This window comes from Schistocerca nitens, chromosome 1, assembly GCF_023898315.1.
Source record: "Schistocerca nitens isolate TAMUIC-IGC-003100 chromosome 1, iqSchNite1.1, whole genome shotgun sequence".
Taxonomy (NCBI): Eukaryota; Metazoa; Arthropoda; class Insecta; order Orthoptera; family Acrididae; genus Schistocerca; species Schistocerca nitens.
The window spans coordinates 219,373,194-219,390,411 of NC_064614.1; the positions used below are offsets into that span (position 1 = coordinate 219,373,194).

Genomic DNA, 17,218 nt, shown 5'->3' on the forward strand with positions numbered 1-17,218 from the left:
ATGACAGAGCTAATGCTGTAGATCTCAGGACGTTAGTATTGGCTCCCCATGATGTACCAACAAGCTTCTGAAGAATATTATTTCTAGTTTTAACTTTAGCAGCCACATTTGATAAATGCTGCTTGAAAGACAGAGTTCTATCTAGTGTTAATCCCAGGTACTTTGGTGTACTACAGTATGGCAACACTTGGTCTCTGAATACAACTTCTGGTTTGTAATTTGACTGTCTGTTACGTAGGTGGAATGCAGATATAACTGTTTTCTGAGGATTTAGGTGGAGGCACCATTTCTTGAAATATTTGTCTAAGGCTTCCAGATCAGTGGATAGAATAGTTTCAGCATCAGCAAAGTTGGAGCACTGAGTTACCAGACAAATATCATCAGCATATATGAATTTCCTTGAAGATGTTTCTGGTAAGTCGTGTGTATACAAATTGAAAAGGAGGGGAGCCAGAACAGACCCTTGAGGTAAGCCGTCATTTAGTTTAAACATTCTGCTCCTATCATTATCTGAGTAGATCTGAAAGTACCTATTGCTTAGCATATTGTTGAGTAAGGCCGTGAGTTTACGACATGGGATAACACTCACAAATTTTAAAAGGAGTCCTTCTCGCCAGACAGTGTCATAGGCAGCAGATAGATCCAAAAAGGCAGCCACACTTACTGATTTCTTCTCATACCCATTTTCAATGTGCGTAGTGAGAGATAGTACCTGATCGTTACAACTTCTCCCAGGTCTAAATCCTGCTTGCTCGATAGGAATATGATGGTTGATTGTTTCACAGATTCTGTTGTAGATCAGACGCTCAAGGAGTTTATAAGTGATACTTAAGAGTGCTATTGGACGATAGTTTTCCACTTTTGTGGGATCTTTATTTGGTTTCAGTATGGCTAATATTTTTGATTTCTTCATCAGATGTGGGATGTTTCCAGTTTGCAGGATGTTTGAAAGGAAGTTGGTCAACCATTTTACTGTAGCTGGTCCACAGTGAGCCAGGAATTCTGGGTATATTCCATCATATCCAGCTGCTTTTCCAAGTTTCATACTTTTGATTGCAGCTTTAGTTTCCTCTTCTTGAAATGGAGTAGAGAATTCGGAAGACTGTAGGGCTGCTCTTTTCTTGGTGTTCAACTGTAGTTTGATATCCCTTTTGGCTTGCTTGTCCTTTATATTCTTTGTAACTGACACAAGGTGTTTAGCATAGTCATTCAAATTGATGGCATTTTTTGATCTTTTTGTTGTAGGGTTTGAAGAGTCTAATTTCCTGATGATAGACCAGGCTTTTCTGCTAGAATGGGTGTAATCTAGGGACCCCACAGTTTCATGCCAGATCTTTCTTCGATTATCATCCAGGGACTGGAGGAGGCTTGTTGCATTGTCAGAGTTAGGATGGTCTTCATATTCTTTTAGTAACTCCTCACTCTCGGAACTCCAACCAGGGATATACTCTTTACGGTACCCTCTAGGAGTACATCGTCTGGCTGCACCTTTGATAACCCCAACAAATCTGCTGTAGTTGTTGTACGTTGGTTTGATCCATCTGATATTGGAATCTGTTTGCTTTGCAAATTCAGTCCAGTTGGCTTTCTTGAAGTTCCACCTCGGTTTAGGATGTGATCGTACAACAGGTATAGACATCCCCACCTCCAATATAACATCTCTGCGCATCTGTCAACAGTACATTGTTGAACTTACACGTCTGAACTGGAATAATCGAGCTTACCGTCCGTGAATGCGCATCAAAAATTTCCCATTCTTTGAAGAAAATTTAGCAGACCAAATCAAACCACCCTTGTATTTTTGTTGTTTAGTTGCACCAACTCTGCGTTGATCGTTGCAGCGTTGTTGCACTTCAAATAATGAAAACGAAATACCGCACAATTACTTCACTGACCAGTGTGATGTACATTTTTGTTTTGGCTCCTCCAGTGGCTTAATACAGATCTGTAGCACGGGGATTTCAGTGTGTACCAGGACTACAGACATGGAACAGCAAGCAAACAAAATATTGATTTTGTATCTTTCGTTTTTAGGTGATAATCACAATATTAACTATCTCTCTTACTCTTTTCTCTGAACCGCACCACTAATCGATATGCAGAAGCCAAGAATCTTGCATCCAGCAAATTTTATCTAATTTTCTGTCGTTTTGATGCAACGGTGTACCTCGGCATGTATGTAACGTCTTTTTTATGTTTATGTAATTTGTCTTTTAAATATAGTAAAAAAATCTAGTTCACTACTGGCCATGTATTGCAGATATTTACGTGCTTTCAAAGGATTCGAATCCGTTTCTCCATGCAAGGATGATTCGAGGTTAGATGTCCGATTGACCTAAAGTTTTTTTTTTTTTTTCATTATTCTTTAGAACACATGCAGGATGTCCCAGGAGCAAGGACAATATTCAGGGATATGATGAAACTATCATTCGGAGTAAAAAAAAGTCTAGTAAACATGGACTCTAAAATGCCTACCTTAAGAGCTATAACCACTAAACCTCGATATTGTGAAGCAAATCTATTCTACTGAAAGATCTTTGCTTTCTAGATTTTGAGAGGTGGTAGTATGAACCAAAACAAAAAAATGTCCAGTAAACATGAGCTACGAAGTGTATACCTTAAGAGTTTATCAGCTTCACTTTCGTACACTGTGTCACCGGTGGCTTCACGTCTTTCTGTACCGTACATTTGTCTGAATTGGCGGGAGTCGGTTGAGTCAGTGTTTGTGTTGTATACTGTCGGAAGATATAACAGTAAGATAATAAGAAATCCATTCTTGGTTGTCAGACGCTCCTGTTGGTCGCGCTATAGGCTGGCCCTGACTGGACAACAGCAACCAGTGAAATTTGTTGGAGCGCATATTCCACGCTCGAGGCATTAACCACATAATTTTATTAATAATTCCATTAATTATTAAAGAGCAGTAAAATCTCTGCATGCAGCGCGTAGACTTTCGCGTCTTTCAGACGCTACAGTTAATGCTGAGTTGACTATCATCAAAGCTAGTCACAAACTAGAAAAGCTGCAGTTCTACTTCAACCGAAGGACCTATTCGTGCTGCTGCGGAATCTAAGGGAAGTAACTTAGTAAGAAAATGTACTGCAGCCAGTATGAATGAAAAAGCTGCTTCCTTATCCACTGTGAATGAAAAATGGGTTCTGGTGGTTATCCGTAGTATAAAGAAGTAAAAGCTATAGATAAATGATTTTAAATTTTGTGTTATGGAAAAAGCTCAAATTCATATTAATTGTCGTTGGGAAGCGTATGGATTGGGGTCGCTGTCGGTAACTCGTAGCATACACTATGAAAGTAAAGCAAACATCGAGATTATTTCCGGGTAGAGACAACTGTGCACGTCCTGCGTGACGTAAGGTATGCTGATTCTTAATGAACAAATGCACTGAATATTAAATGTTGTGAAAGCGCACCGGTGAAAGAGTTTTCACCCTTTTCATATATGGAACTTGTGATTTGGCTGTGGAGTGACGGCAAGCGCTCGTGTTGGTGTGTTACAGAGGCATGCTCGAGCAGGTCGACGCCCAAGCCGCGGTCCGCAGCCCCCACGGCGCGGCCCAACGTCACATTCCACACGTACGATTGCCCGCCGACCTACGCCAAGTGGTACTGCCTCAACCACGCCACCTGCTTCGTCGTCAAGATCGGCGATTCCCTCCTCTACAATTGCGAGTGAGTATTCCGATGTGGTCCCCACCAACGTCCACGTCGTCGTCGTCGTAGTAGTAGTAGTAGTAGTAGTAGTTATTAGTAGCGGCAACAGCAATCTGAGTGTTAAATGCGATGGTGGCAGGAACAAAAAGAAATAAGGAAAAGCAATGTGAAAGATATTGTAAACTTAATTCGATTCAGGACGTAGGGGAAAAAAATATATATATTATTGTAATCATTCACACTAAAGTGTGATAGGCAACGGTCCATTGGTGTTATATAAAAAAAATGTGGACATAAATTAATAAATACTTCGCCACGATCTAAGAAGTTTCATGATTTTCTGTAATATTACGGTGGTTTCTGCAACTGTAAGCAGAGTAGCAAAATCCTACATTTCATTACGATTACTAAACAGTCTGTGTATAAATATCTCAAGAAATTTATGTACGATTGCTCCATAAACGAGATATACACTTGGTACTAGCAAGTGTTGGAGTATGAGGCTGTAGGTGGAAGATTCGCAATTTGCTCCTTCTGTATATTAAGATTTGTTAATACAGTTGCAATAGGCAAAGAGTTCCAGCTGCTGGTAGATTTGACAGTAGCTCTTGACCAGTTAACTCCAAGTGAGGTTAGAACCAGAAGAGACTGGCGAGCAGTTCTTCTTGAGAGATTTCGTTGATTAACATTATTCTCACCACTGTATCATTTTTGGACACTCCACACAGGCTTTACGAAGCTTCCGCCTCAGCTTTGTTCAAGTATTACCGAAGAGAATTATATTGTAGTGTAGTATGTAAACAAGTGAAACAAGTTTAGTGAGTTTGCAGTATGTCATGCCATGTCATTAAACATGGACTCCTTCGACCATCCTACACTGGGACTTCACATAATTTTGCAAGACACACAAAAGTGAAAAAGTTTCATTCTTTGTGCATATCATATTCCTTGGGGTGCTAGTGCACCTAGTGCGAAGGAGTGTTTGGGAAAAAATGTCGTAAGTAGGGCGTCCTGTAATGTCATTATCATTGTTGTAAATTACTTTAATTACTACAGTGTTCCAACGAAGCTCAAAACAAGAAGTGGGTGTCAACTTTTTTTGTGAACCCATGTTCTGCAGTTACCCCTTCAAATGAGAGTGGGGAAAGTGTATGTTTGTAACTGCTTAGTTATTTCTTTGTCATCATTGAACACTTCAGCTTTTTGCACTAAAGCTCAGTGGTGTCGTAACATAGTGAAATCTGAAACTGGCCCTTTCTAAGGATTTGCTTCGATACGTCATGAAGTGAAAAGTCTTAAGACGAACACGTGCTTTAGGTGAGGAACAGCAGAATGCATCCCTCTGCCAACAAACACTGGAAAAACTGTTTGGAGAGAAAACTGTAATTTCATACACTAGAGGTTCTCATAATTCGAAACCATTTTTATAAAAATTAAACTAAATGAATTATTTCAAAACTGTTAATTAACTGTTTGCGCTTCTGTGACACACGGGGCGTATCGAAAGATATCAGGCAAGCTGGGGGAAATTTTTGCCAACTAGAGATCATTAGCTTCTATGCCCTTTACTTGATAAACGACTCAATGGCTTACTAAGTCTTCTCTGCAAGCTATGCAATTCCCCGTAGCTTTTAATAGAGGAGATTGTAGTGTTTTTTTCCCCCCCCTTTCAGTATATTATTCTGGGAGCCACGGAACTAATGTCATTCAGCGTGGCTGGTGTTCGGCCTGAAAGCGCTGGTACACGTCTCAGCCGAACAAGGGTAAAATGGAGAATACTTTAAATTTCTCCATTGCACAGCTTTTCGCAGCTTTTGTTTTTTGCACTCCCAGCAGCTTGTTTATATAGGGAAATACTGCGATTGCTCGAGACTTCACGTTAAACGTAGCTGGTGTACGTGCGATTGTGTTTATAAGAGTTAGTGTCGAGGATGCGTTCTGCAGGACGAGGCGGCATGAACTGCGAATTGTTATTAGATCATATAACACGCGCACACTCCAAAGACATTTCTCTAGTGGTTTTGAAGACTAGATATTCTTGTGATTTACGGTTTTTATCGGTCATTATCAAACGAGAGCAGTCGTTCCACTCGGTCATATAAAGTGCGGCATGGGAAGAGATGTTCTGTTCTGGGAAGGCCGTCGGGCGGCTCGGCGGACGTGGTCAATTGGTGTGAATGATGACCTGTGCCCGAGGAGGCGCCTAAACAGTGTCGCGGCATGGACGAGCACGTTCGCGGCTCTTAAGCCGGGCCGCTCTCAGGTAGTTGAAGATCGGTTAACTGTACACGGCTGTCCGTGAGAAGAGAGTCTGGCTTTGTGTGCGGACTGCTCCCTGCCTCGAACCATCCTCGGGCCGCCTCCAAACCTCGCGCCTGCTCTTTTTCACCTTTTGTCGGAAAAGTATTCGGACCACATTATGGAGTCAAGGAATTTCGGCGCGGCCAGCGTGTTCGTGAAAGGCAGGTGCGCGAGACGCATGCGCGGGCAGCTGCGGCGCGGATTAGCGGCGCCCCAGCGCAGGGAATGGGAAACAACCGCGGCGTTTGTCGTCCTGGCCTGGAATGCCGCTTCCACCTCGCACAGCAAGCCCTCCCAGGACACCCCACTTACACAGCGAACGCTTTCGTCAGTACGCACTGAGGGCTACTGACTAAAGCTGAGCAGAACTAAGCGTCCATTCAGTAACTTACTCACAGTACATTAAACAGTGTGGAGGTTGTAGCACTTCCACCCAAACCTCCAGATGTCAGGCACTCATTTCAGTACCTAACATTGTACGTCGATAGAGTATCACCTAAAACACCGGTTTAGTTCGTGCTATCTACTCTCGTCCAGTAGAGCATGCGTAATCGGCTAACGATAATTAAAAGTGACACCAGAGCTACAAAGCACAGGAAAAGTACATCGGTGACTGTTTTTTTCAGATAACGCGTGGGTGAGTTGATACAGCGAGAGATCGTCGTACCACATTCACACGTGCAAACCCCAAGTATGACATTTCTTTAAATTATTTACGCTTGAAACTGTTAGATGGGAAAACATTTTCCTGACATATAAAATGACTTTTCGGAGTTGGTAGCAATGTTTTTTGGCAATTCTAAAGATATTGTAGAGGTTGTACAGCCAATTCTCGCGGCAACCCATTCGTACACAATTATTCATTTGCTTTCACAGGCGAGCAAACTTGCTCCAAAACTGTTTGTTGTCCTTAAAGGCCGGCCGCTGTGGCCGAGCGGTTATAGGCGCTTCAGCCAGAACGCGCGACTGCTACGGTCGCAGGTTTGAATCCTGCCACGGGCATGGATGTGTGTGATGTCCTTAGGTTAGTTAGGTTTAAGTAGTTCTAAGTTCTGGGGGACTGATGACCTCAGATGTGAAGTCCCATAGTGCTCAGAGCCATTTGAACCATTTTTCCTTAAAGAACATCGTTCTTTGAGTTCTCATACACGCCAGTCCATGTTCTCAGAACCAAATTTAATCGTCCACTCTCACTCCTCCGGCAAAATGACCAGAGAACTGTTCAGGACTTTTATACAAGAAGTGGTAGTGGAATAAATAAGTGGAGAGAAACTTCTGCTGATAATGGATTCTTACAGGCCCCACAAAGACGCTAGTGTTCTTTGTGACATGGGCTTACAAAATAACCTACCAGAAGACAAAATCACAGTTCACATAATTCCAGCAAACATAACCTCCATTTGTCAACCACTTGATCTTGCAGTATATACGAGCATATGATGCATAAAATGTTCAATGCTGCTTGAGATTCTCTGGAAGAGATTAGTTTGCAAAAATGGAATAATTGCCTTATGCTGCAGTCCTTCACATACAATCAGTTGTGTTCTCCACTTTTCTAAAATTCTCACTGCCACAAGTGGATAATGGCTAAGCTCGTTGATGAACCCCGATCCTTTGAAATTTTGACAAAGTTTCGTTTCACTCACAAGCTTTCATTCTGCAATTTATAGGGTAGATGCGCAAATGTGCGATTCATCAAATGTGCTTGGTGTACGAAAGTAATTTGGACGTTCAGTGCTTATTATTGATGTTATTATTACTACTACTACTACTACTACCACCACTGCTATTACTTCGATGATGATATTTTCAAAAATAATTATAAATTACTCTATATAACTATTATTATTATTATTATTATTATTATTATTATTATTACTTCCACATGTGTTATGCAATTGTTTGTTAATTTTTCTGAAACTACAAAGGTGCTCTATAGGTTTACTACTTTCAAAGAAATGAAGTGAAAGCAGACTGCCAAGAGAACATTGCTGTAAACTCCAAACAGCCCTTTTACATATCATAAACATGTAGTACCGTATAACACTTTCACCCATAATACATAAAAACAAATTGTCATGATTGGGGTTTGTACCCAGGACTCTTGGTACAAAGAACTAACACTCTGCGTACTTCCTCCACGGAAGCTGTATGTGTTAAGTTACTCACAATTATGGTATCTCATTTTTGGAGATAAAACATCTTGTTTGTCTGATGCACTAAGTGTGTCTAGCCTGCCACAAGTACTGTCCTCTGTAGATTTAAATGTGTGTGATTTTATAATCCTCTAACAATATGTACATGTGGCACTATTTTACTATCCTGTGACATCTGTACTATGGAATGCAGATGTAGCAGTTTCTGGACCACAGGTCAGTAACACACTACCAGGGGCTTGAAAGACTAGGTAGCTTATAATTGTTACTTGCATAGGAATGATCCTTAATCAGCGGAACCAAAAAACTGCCATAAAAAACATGACTGGGGCTCCTGAAATATAGTGACTAACGATACGTGGTTGACAGTTTGCACACAGTAGTCCATGTTATGAACTGACAGTGTAGGAAATAATTGTGTCGCTTAGTCTGGTAACAGACTTGTTGTCCATTGCAAGCCAGGATGAGACTAAGAATTTATCTCTGTGTCAAAACAATGTAATCTCCTTTGGAGGAATATTTTTCTCTACAATAAGTTGAGTGTTGTTCTAGTATGTAGGGCTGCAAGTTCATGGCATGTGATACTCTGTCTGCTCCTGCCTGTTACAGATTTTTTGAAACTAAGAAACTGATATCCCTGTCATTGCTAGTTGCATACTGCAGTTTCTGATGTGTATCCCATGTATCATTTACTTAAATAGACAGTGGTCCTCTTTTTGACATGGGACAGTTAATTGTAGCATATTGGGCAACATGGTGCTCTGGTGAATATCTTGGTGTTTTAACAAGTGTTCCTTAAAATGTGATAAAGCCTTAATCATCTGGGCTATGTAAAATTTTGCTTATTATCTGTGGCAAATATGAAGGTATTTTTGTAGATATCCCTTAGCCTGTGGTCACTTCAAACTAGTGATGTGTCAGATGTTTATGAAAGTGTAAAATATTGTTCATATGGTGTTACATACCTATTTCAGGAGGGCCATGATACACAAAATGGGTTTGACGATCCCTTATTTCATCCTTATTGCTCCATTTTAAAAGATAATTTTTGAACTAAGAATTAGTGACAGTCAACAAGAAAAGACATCTAGATTATTGTTGTAAGAAGAGATTCTCTTAGAAAGTAAAATAATTAAAACTTCCTGGCAGATTAAAACTGTGTGCCCGACCGAGACTCGAACTCGGGACCTTTGCCTTTCGAGGGCAAGTGCTCTACCATCTGAGCTACCGAAGCACGACTTATGCCTGGTACTCACAACTTTATTTCTGCCAGTATCTCGTCTCCCACCTTCCGAACTTTACAGAAGCTCTCCTGCGACCTTGCAGAACTAGCACTCCTGAAAGAAAGGATATAGCGGAGACATGGCTTAGCCACAGCCTGGGGGATGTTTCCAGAATGAGATTTTCACTCTGCAACGGAGTGTGTGCTGATATGAAACTTCCTGGCAGATTAAAACTGTGTGCCTGACCGAGACTCGAACTCGGGACCTTTGCCTTTCGCGGGCAAGTGCTCTACCATCTGAGCTACCGAAGCACGAGTCACGCCCGGTACTCACAGTTAGAGTCTCGGTCGGGCACACAGTTTTAATCTGCCAGGAAGTTTCATATCAGCGCACACTCCGCTGCAGAGTGAAAATCTCATTCTGGAAACATCCCCCAGGCTGTGGCTAAGCCATGTCTCCGCTATATCCTTTCTTTCAGGAGTGCTAGTTCTGCAAGGTTCGCAGGAGAGCTTCTGTAAGGTTTGGAAGGTGGGAGACGAGATACTGGCAGAAGTAAAGCTGTGAGTACCGGGCGTGAGTCGTGCTTCGGTAGCTCAGATGGTAGAGCACTTGCCCGCGAAAGGCAAAGGTCCCGAGTTCGAGTCTCGGTCGGGCACACAGTTTTAATCTGCCAGGAAGTTTCATATCAGCGCACACTCCGCTGCTGAGTGAAAATCTCATTCTAGTAAAATAATTATTTGCGGTTTGGTTCTTTATGGAACACACAATGAAAAACATCATAAATATTGGAATTACTTGTGAGCATAGTGTCATAGAGTAGAAAGAGCAAACAGTTTCTGTTTGTGAAAGATGTGTGCATGGGCACCACATTGGAAATTTAATTAGAGGTAAACGTTAAGCAAATCTGTTTGTTTGCAGGTGTGCAGATGGGTACATGGGACAAAGGTGCGAATACAAAGACTTGGATGGAACTTACTTACGTAAGTAATATAAGGCTTGAATTGATGAAAATTATCTCTCATTCCTGAAGTGAGCAATAACTTAAGTTTGATTTTTGTATTTTGTGCAGCATCCCGGCAGCGTGTTATGCTAGAGACGGCCAGCATTGCAGGTGGTGCCACAATTGCTGTGTTCCTTGTTGTTTTTGTTTGTATAGCTGTTTACATTCACCTACAGCGAAAACAAAAAGAACTACGAGCCAGGTGAGCCCTTGTTTGTAAAAAATTATTCTCTCTCTCTCTCTCTCTCTCTCTCTCTCTCTCTCTCTCTCTCTCTCTCTCTCTCTCTCCTCCAGGGAATTCCTCCCTACTCCGAGTCAATGCTCATCCTCATTTACCCCATGCTCTCATCTTACACCTTAGATTCACAACTCCTCCCCCCCCCCCTCTTGCTCCTCACATGTGCTACCTCCCTCAGCTTATCCCTTGTATTTCTCTTATCACCATATTCTTTTCCCATGTCTACACATGTTTGGCAAGAGTTATTTGTCGTGTCATTTTGTGCATTGTTTTTAGCTAATTTGTGTGTGCACTATGTATGGGGTTAGTCAAATGAAAAAAAAGACAGATGGGGGGGGGGGGAATAAGTAAATTACTTTTATTTCAAAAGTAATCACCATTACTGTTAATTCATTTATCCCACTGTAAGACAGGAGTCAATGCTTCCATGTAAAAAAACTTTATGCTTGCCTACAGAACAATGATAGTACTCATGGGTGTACTCTTCAACCGGAGGAAATCATTGGCTGTGAATGTATTTCTTCAGGGCTCCAAAAATATGGAAATCACACGGGAGAGATTGGCACTGTATAGATAACATCTAAGGGGCTGCTAGTCGAACTTTGCTGCTGTGTACTAGAAACATGCAGAAACATGCGAGTGGGCCCACTTGTTGCCAAGGTTGTTTAGATTATGCTGTAGAAGTTTCACTGGGAAGCCCTTCCAAATCCTCCAAACAGCCTTGTTCTCTTCCCTTGCAATTTCCAAATTTTTGGAGTCCTGAAGAAAGACATTTGTAGCCCTTGATTTGCTTCAGATGAAGAGGTGACGTCAGGGTAAAATCATTGCGTAGGCAACTGCAAACATTGCTCCATGAAAACATAGCCAGTCTTGTCTCACAGTGGGATAAATCTATTAACAGTTATGTCAATTACTTTTATAATAACTAGCAGTTTACTTACTTTTCCACCTGTCTCGTGTAAATTTGACTGTCACTTAGACACATGAAATTTGTGGCCTTTTGTAGTTACAATTCTTTAACAGATCAAGAATAATATTGGTTGGTTTGGCACTGAAGAATATTAAATTGCCGTGTTAGAGATGTAAGTGATAATACAACAGCAAATTCCACAACTTTCCTTCATTTCCTGTTATCATGCAAATAAGGTCATTGCAGTAGTGCCCTTACTAAATCTAGCGGCCTTGCTGCCTTCATTTGGCCAATACTCAGAGTCTGTATGCTAACCATAGATGCGTTTCTCACTCATCTAATAACTACTCACATGGTCATTTGAAATGTAAAAGCTTTCTACTGTGCAGCGCAGCACTGGAGTCTGTTTTAATAAATTCTGATTATAACCTCTTTGTTTTATAAATGTACAATGTGTCTGATAAGTAATGGTACAAATTTCAGGAGGGTATTCCTGGACCAAAAAGAAAAGAAAATTTTTTACAGTTATATTGCCCATAATCATCCTATATTGAGATAATAGTGTGATTTCCAGACTTTTGGCTAGTGGTAAGAAAACTTAGTGTGGTTGACAGATGGCCTGTGTAGTAGATACACAGTACAATGTGGTTCATAAGTGATAAAGGTTGTATTGGGATTGTGACATGCCAAGTCACTCTATTGGTCTCAGTCCTCTGGATTTTCTCTTGAAGGAAGAGCAGCAAGTATCTGTTGTACACGAGTGAAGAGAGTGATCTTCACGATTGCTGTACTGGAGTTTCTGACTGTGTTTCTGCTTTTGGAGCCAGGAACTCCCTTGTAAAATTCATACCATTACAGTTCCAGTACTTGTATGGTGATCTTGTTGATACATGTACACAGAGTACAATGTGGGATTTGTAGGCTGCCATGATGCAAACACTTTATATTCTGAACCTAGTTTTAGTGATGATTTGCTATCAGGTCATCTTCTGTTAAGTTTTTATAACTGTACTTTTTTGTTTCTTACATGACAAATGATAATTAATTGAAACCCTCAGTTGCTGACAGGTGTTGTTGATATACTTCGATGACAGTACTTGAATAATCTGTTGAGATTTCCCCTCATAATGCATGTTGTGTTAGCCTTGATTCACTTGGTGTCTACTTTGAAAACTACATTCTTATGCTTAAAAGTTTATCTATTCAGTGCTGTCTGTTGGCTGACTTTGTTCCTATGATTTTTACTAATAAAAACCATTTCACTGGCAACTGGCTATAATAACTAGTTGTATCAAGGCAGACCTGCAAATCACACGTAGATCTTCTGAACTTCGCTTTGGTTTTACAGACATCCTAACAGTGACATTGACAACATCATATATTTAAGTTGTTGTAGTAGGAGTAGTAGTTGCTGTTGTTTTTATAAATAACCTATTCTTATGTTGCAGTTGTACAGACGGTAGCAGTCGAGACCTCGAACAACGACCTTTCAGTAGAGATGTACTGGCCATCTCCATTGGTAGATCAAATCAGACTCAGAACTCATCTGTAAGTGCATTTTCTGTTTGTATACTCTTGTGTGAATTTGAAATTTTATTGCTGAATACCACTGTTTGAAGTATTGCTTATCTGTCTGTTGTCTGGTTTCAGGAATCTCATATGCCAGTGGAAACAGCAGGCTTCACTACGCTTGTTACTCATGCCGGCACAGACCAGTTGCCTAGCAGTCAGTGGCACCAACCTGTGTCGAGAGCGTGAAGAATGTGAATAGTTCCGTCTGTTATTATTTCGTATAAGTATTTTGCTTGATGAAAATATATTTATTGTATTGTATAAGACACATACAGTTTGGCAGCCAGAAAATGGATGTGTTAATCACTCAGCATGTGAATATTGAGATAGATCCACAGTGGTTTAGACATGTGTTCAGTTTGTGAAGTAACATTCTGTTACTTCTTGTGTTGTTAATTTCTTTCAGTTCTTTTCTTCTTTTTTTTTCTTTTTACTAAATAAGACTGCCTTATTTCCCTGATACATTAGCATGGTAACTGACTGTTTGGTATGGATGAATATTTTTACAGTGGCAGCAACTGTATCAGTTTAATGACAAAAGTATTGCCTTTTTTATGCCTCGCAGAGGAATATAGTCTGTCTGATGTTAGAGTAGGCTTATATATCTGTTTCTTGCTGGCAGGCGAGTAGCTGTGTTTTGATAAAAACGCTTATTCACAAATATTCATGTTCAACCTCTTGTACTGACTGATACATAGGAGGAAAACCTTGTTATTATAGTATTACACCTGCAATAGAAACAGATGTAATGGCATTTCATTAGTGAGCTGACAGTTGATACCGATATGTACTAAGTCATTACATATTGTGTTCTGGCACGAGTGATTCCACTTATTACATTATATGTGGGACACTAACCTAGTTATGTATGACAGCGTCAGGATAATTATTATCCTATGTAATTACTGTAAAGCAAATTATCTAGTAATCACAACACATTCCGTTCACAGTGACTTTCTTTAATTTGTATTTATTTATTATTGTCAACTCGCGGTTGCTAAGTTAATCATTACATCATAGACCTAACAGAAATTTTCCAGTTCTCATTCATTTGTTATTTATTTTATTTTTGGTTCTAAATACAGAATTTGTGTTTATTTTCACAAACAATATTTCCCTGTAACTGTTGGAAGCACGATAATTCTCTGTAATGCCAGGAAACAGTTTAGTTTCATTCTGTATCAAAAGTTGAATATTTTGTATGCAGAGTAGTCCATTGGAAGATACTGAAATAAAATTTGTTTATTGCGCTGGAAGATGAGTTAACATATTCATTAATTAAACTCTGGCAGCTGTAATATTAATGTTGTTTTTGTAATATATGTAAATAGTAACAAAAGTATAAAAGTGGAAGTATTCCAAGGTAAGAAAGATTAAAAGTCTTTTCATAATTTTTGAAAATCTGAAAGTATGCATATATTTATGTATATGTTCGTGCATTTGATACCGGACTATTTCCGTACTAACATGTATATTTTGTAGATATTGAGAAGAGCCTCTGTTTTCATCTCTGTACAAATTTTTCATAATCTTACAGAACATACTACTTATTTCCATTCTTCATTTATAATTACTTGGTTCCTAATTTATTATTATTGCTATTATTATTTTTAGAAGTTAGCACTTGTATTCTAATCCAGTTATAAGTTTGCATATGGTGTACATATATGTGTGCCTGAAAAATAGAATGTATGGAGATGAATGTGTGTGTAATTAGCCTTCTTGGCAGCTGTTGTCCTGTCTGGTAATTTGCTGCGTTTCATTCCAGCTTCCTCTTGCTAACTTGGAAGGAACATTGTTGTTACTGATAACACTATACCTTGGCTGCAAGTTTTATTTTTATATTAAAAATTTCTTGTTTCTCTTACACATGAATACCAAAGATATAAAGTTAATATTTAATATGAGGCCAACTTTCTCCCTCAATAATCCATACCAAAGTTTCAGTCATAATAACTGTATATGCAAATATATGACTTCTGCAGTGTGAAGAACTCTGTAGAAATGAGCACCTAGCCTCAGTTACAGATGTTTCAAAAGGAAAGTGTCAGCATATGTGATGGTGGAAGAGACTAACCATTCTTAATAATTAATTGCAGCAGTTAAAACTAAATTGTTAATTAGAAGAGTAGCAATGATATATTCTAAATTTTGCCCATATTTATTACTCACATGCTGAGTTTAGCTTCAATGTGATATGTCAGCTTTTAAATGTGTATGTGTATGTATATACACAATGATAAGTATTCCAAAAAGCAGTTATGCACTGAACATATTCCATAGTTATGTTAATTATTAATGTTCCTAGAGTAATTATCCTCACAAAAATTTCAACTAAACAGACTTATTTTAGACAGTTGTACCATGGCTGCATGTTGTTCTGGTATTGTCTAAATAATGTTGCACTTTGTTTATCTTTATTTATGTGCAGAGTTATCTTCATCAGAATAACTCAGCAAGTCAACAGCTATTTCATACTAGTACACAGTATATGAGACAGATTGTGATGTATTTGCATTCAATAGCATTTAGAATTCACACAATATTTCACAGATTCTCAGGTATTCAACAAAACAGTGGAAACACGAATTCCTCGTAATGTATTCTTGCCACCAAATATGCGTAAATGTCCTTCAAAACTAGTCACTGGTGTGAGCAAGAGTGAGAGCATTTGCATGAATGTAGATTTTTTGATTTAACTTTTACAGTGCATTATACTTCAGTGTTTTTCTATGTCCAAAGATTCAGTGTTTCAATTGTCTTTAATTATCATGGTAATGTATTCCATACTTAAAACATCTACATGCTTTAATGTTTAATTTATGAGTTATAGTTGGTAATATCTGTGTATGAAGACATTGCAAATGTTGTACATAGTATTATGCTTCCTTTTTATAAACTCTTATTTTTAATAATTTGTTGTGTTCCTTATGCTCAGAAAATAATTTTCTAAAATGTATTTCATGTTGTTAAAATTGTAATAATTGTTGTTATGGTTGGTGTATTGTCATGAATTTGCAAGTAAATTTTTTAAAAAGCAAAAATATGTGTAACACACAGTTTCTTTATGGATACTGCCCTCCACTTCCAGAATCACACTTCTCTGTTGTAAATCTTTCGGTCCTGCCATTTGTTTTAGTTACATCCAGTATAATTTGTTGTATTACTGTTAAATTTCATTCTAATGTGTGCATTAACATAAACAATAATTTATACGTATCACGGATCTTGATTTTGGATCTCTTATTGTAGGATGCGCTTAAATTTAAATATTGGCATAAACTGAATTTAATGTGTAGTATTTTATGTGGCAGATATAAAAGCAAAAAAAAAAAAAAAAAAATCAAAAGTAATGTTTTCTGTATCAGAAGTGTGATTTTTTGGAAATGGCGGCTGTTACAGATTAGAATGCAGTTAAAGGATTTGGAATGCCTGCAGCCATGGTATTTGCCAGTGACAAATTTTTTAATTTATTTTGAAACAAATCAGATATAAATAACATTGATGTCTACAGTCTTCTAATACAGCTCTCTCACTGCCAGATGCTTCTTTAATTGAAGCATCTAGTTGGCAGTGTAAGAAAAGTATTATGTGTCTTCACATCTTAATGACACATTGTGTATCAGGTGCAGTTTAATTTTGGAAATAAAGTACTCAGTTATGTGGAGCTTTATGAAATGTAACAGAATCTCAAGAAATTGAAACTAAGATGTTTGTGATACAAAAATGTTTCCACACAGCCATTTTATTCTGAAATTGCCAGACTAATACTGCAAAGGAATATTATGGCATAGCCACAGAGCACTCGCTGTATTATTATTTTATATAAGCTCACCAGCACAATTTAGGCAATAGTTGTTGTACTGAATCTGAAGTAAAACTGCGGTAGCCTTCAGTAATAAAACATGATCAAAATATAAACAAAGTTGTTTTTAATCTTCCTTTCCTCCTTTTATTTAATTGTGAATTTTGTTAACGAATGAATAATACCACAATTACTGTTAGCAGTAGAGCGCTGAGTACGCTGTTACAAATAGTGTGTATTCATGAAAATGAAAATACTATTTAAGAACCTGAATAACTGGAATGGGGGGAAGTAGTAGTGGAAAAAGTAATATATACAGAGTTTCTTTTGTTTTAGGTTATGAC

General features: G+C 38.7%; 1 protein-coding gene and 1 non-coding gene across 4 annotated transcripts in view; one reads left to right on the plus strand and one right to left on the minus strand.

The window, feature by feature from the left end:
* The window catches only part of LOC126246060 (protein spitz-like), a 624,919-nt gene extending 607,925 nt beyond the window's left edge, over positions 1 to 16,994 (plus strand). For all 3 annotated transcript variants that reach the window (XM_049948367.1, XM_049948368.1, XM_049948366.1), the window contains 5 exons: positions 3,516 to 3,687; positions 10,268 to 10,329; positions 10,419 to 10,551; positions 12,946 to 13,045; positions 13,148 to 16,994. In XM_049948367.1, coding sequence (XP_049804324.1) covers positions 3,516 to 3,687; positions 10,268 to 10,329; positions 10,419 to 10,551; positions 12,946 to 13,045; positions 13,148 to 13,255 — 575 coding nt within the window. In that variant the 3' untranslated portion in view covers positions 13,256 to 16,994. The remainder of the gene's footprint in view (positions 1 to 3,515; positions 3,688 to 10,267; positions 10,330 to 10,418; positions 10,552 to 12,945; positions 13,046 to 13,147) is intronic.
* On the minus strand, positions 9,287 to 9,361 carry Trnas-cga (transfer RNA serine (anticodon CGA)). The gene has a single exon. It is a non-coding gene; the product is annotated as a tRNA-Ser (tRNA).
* Positions 16,995 to 17,218: the final 224 nt, after the last annotated feature.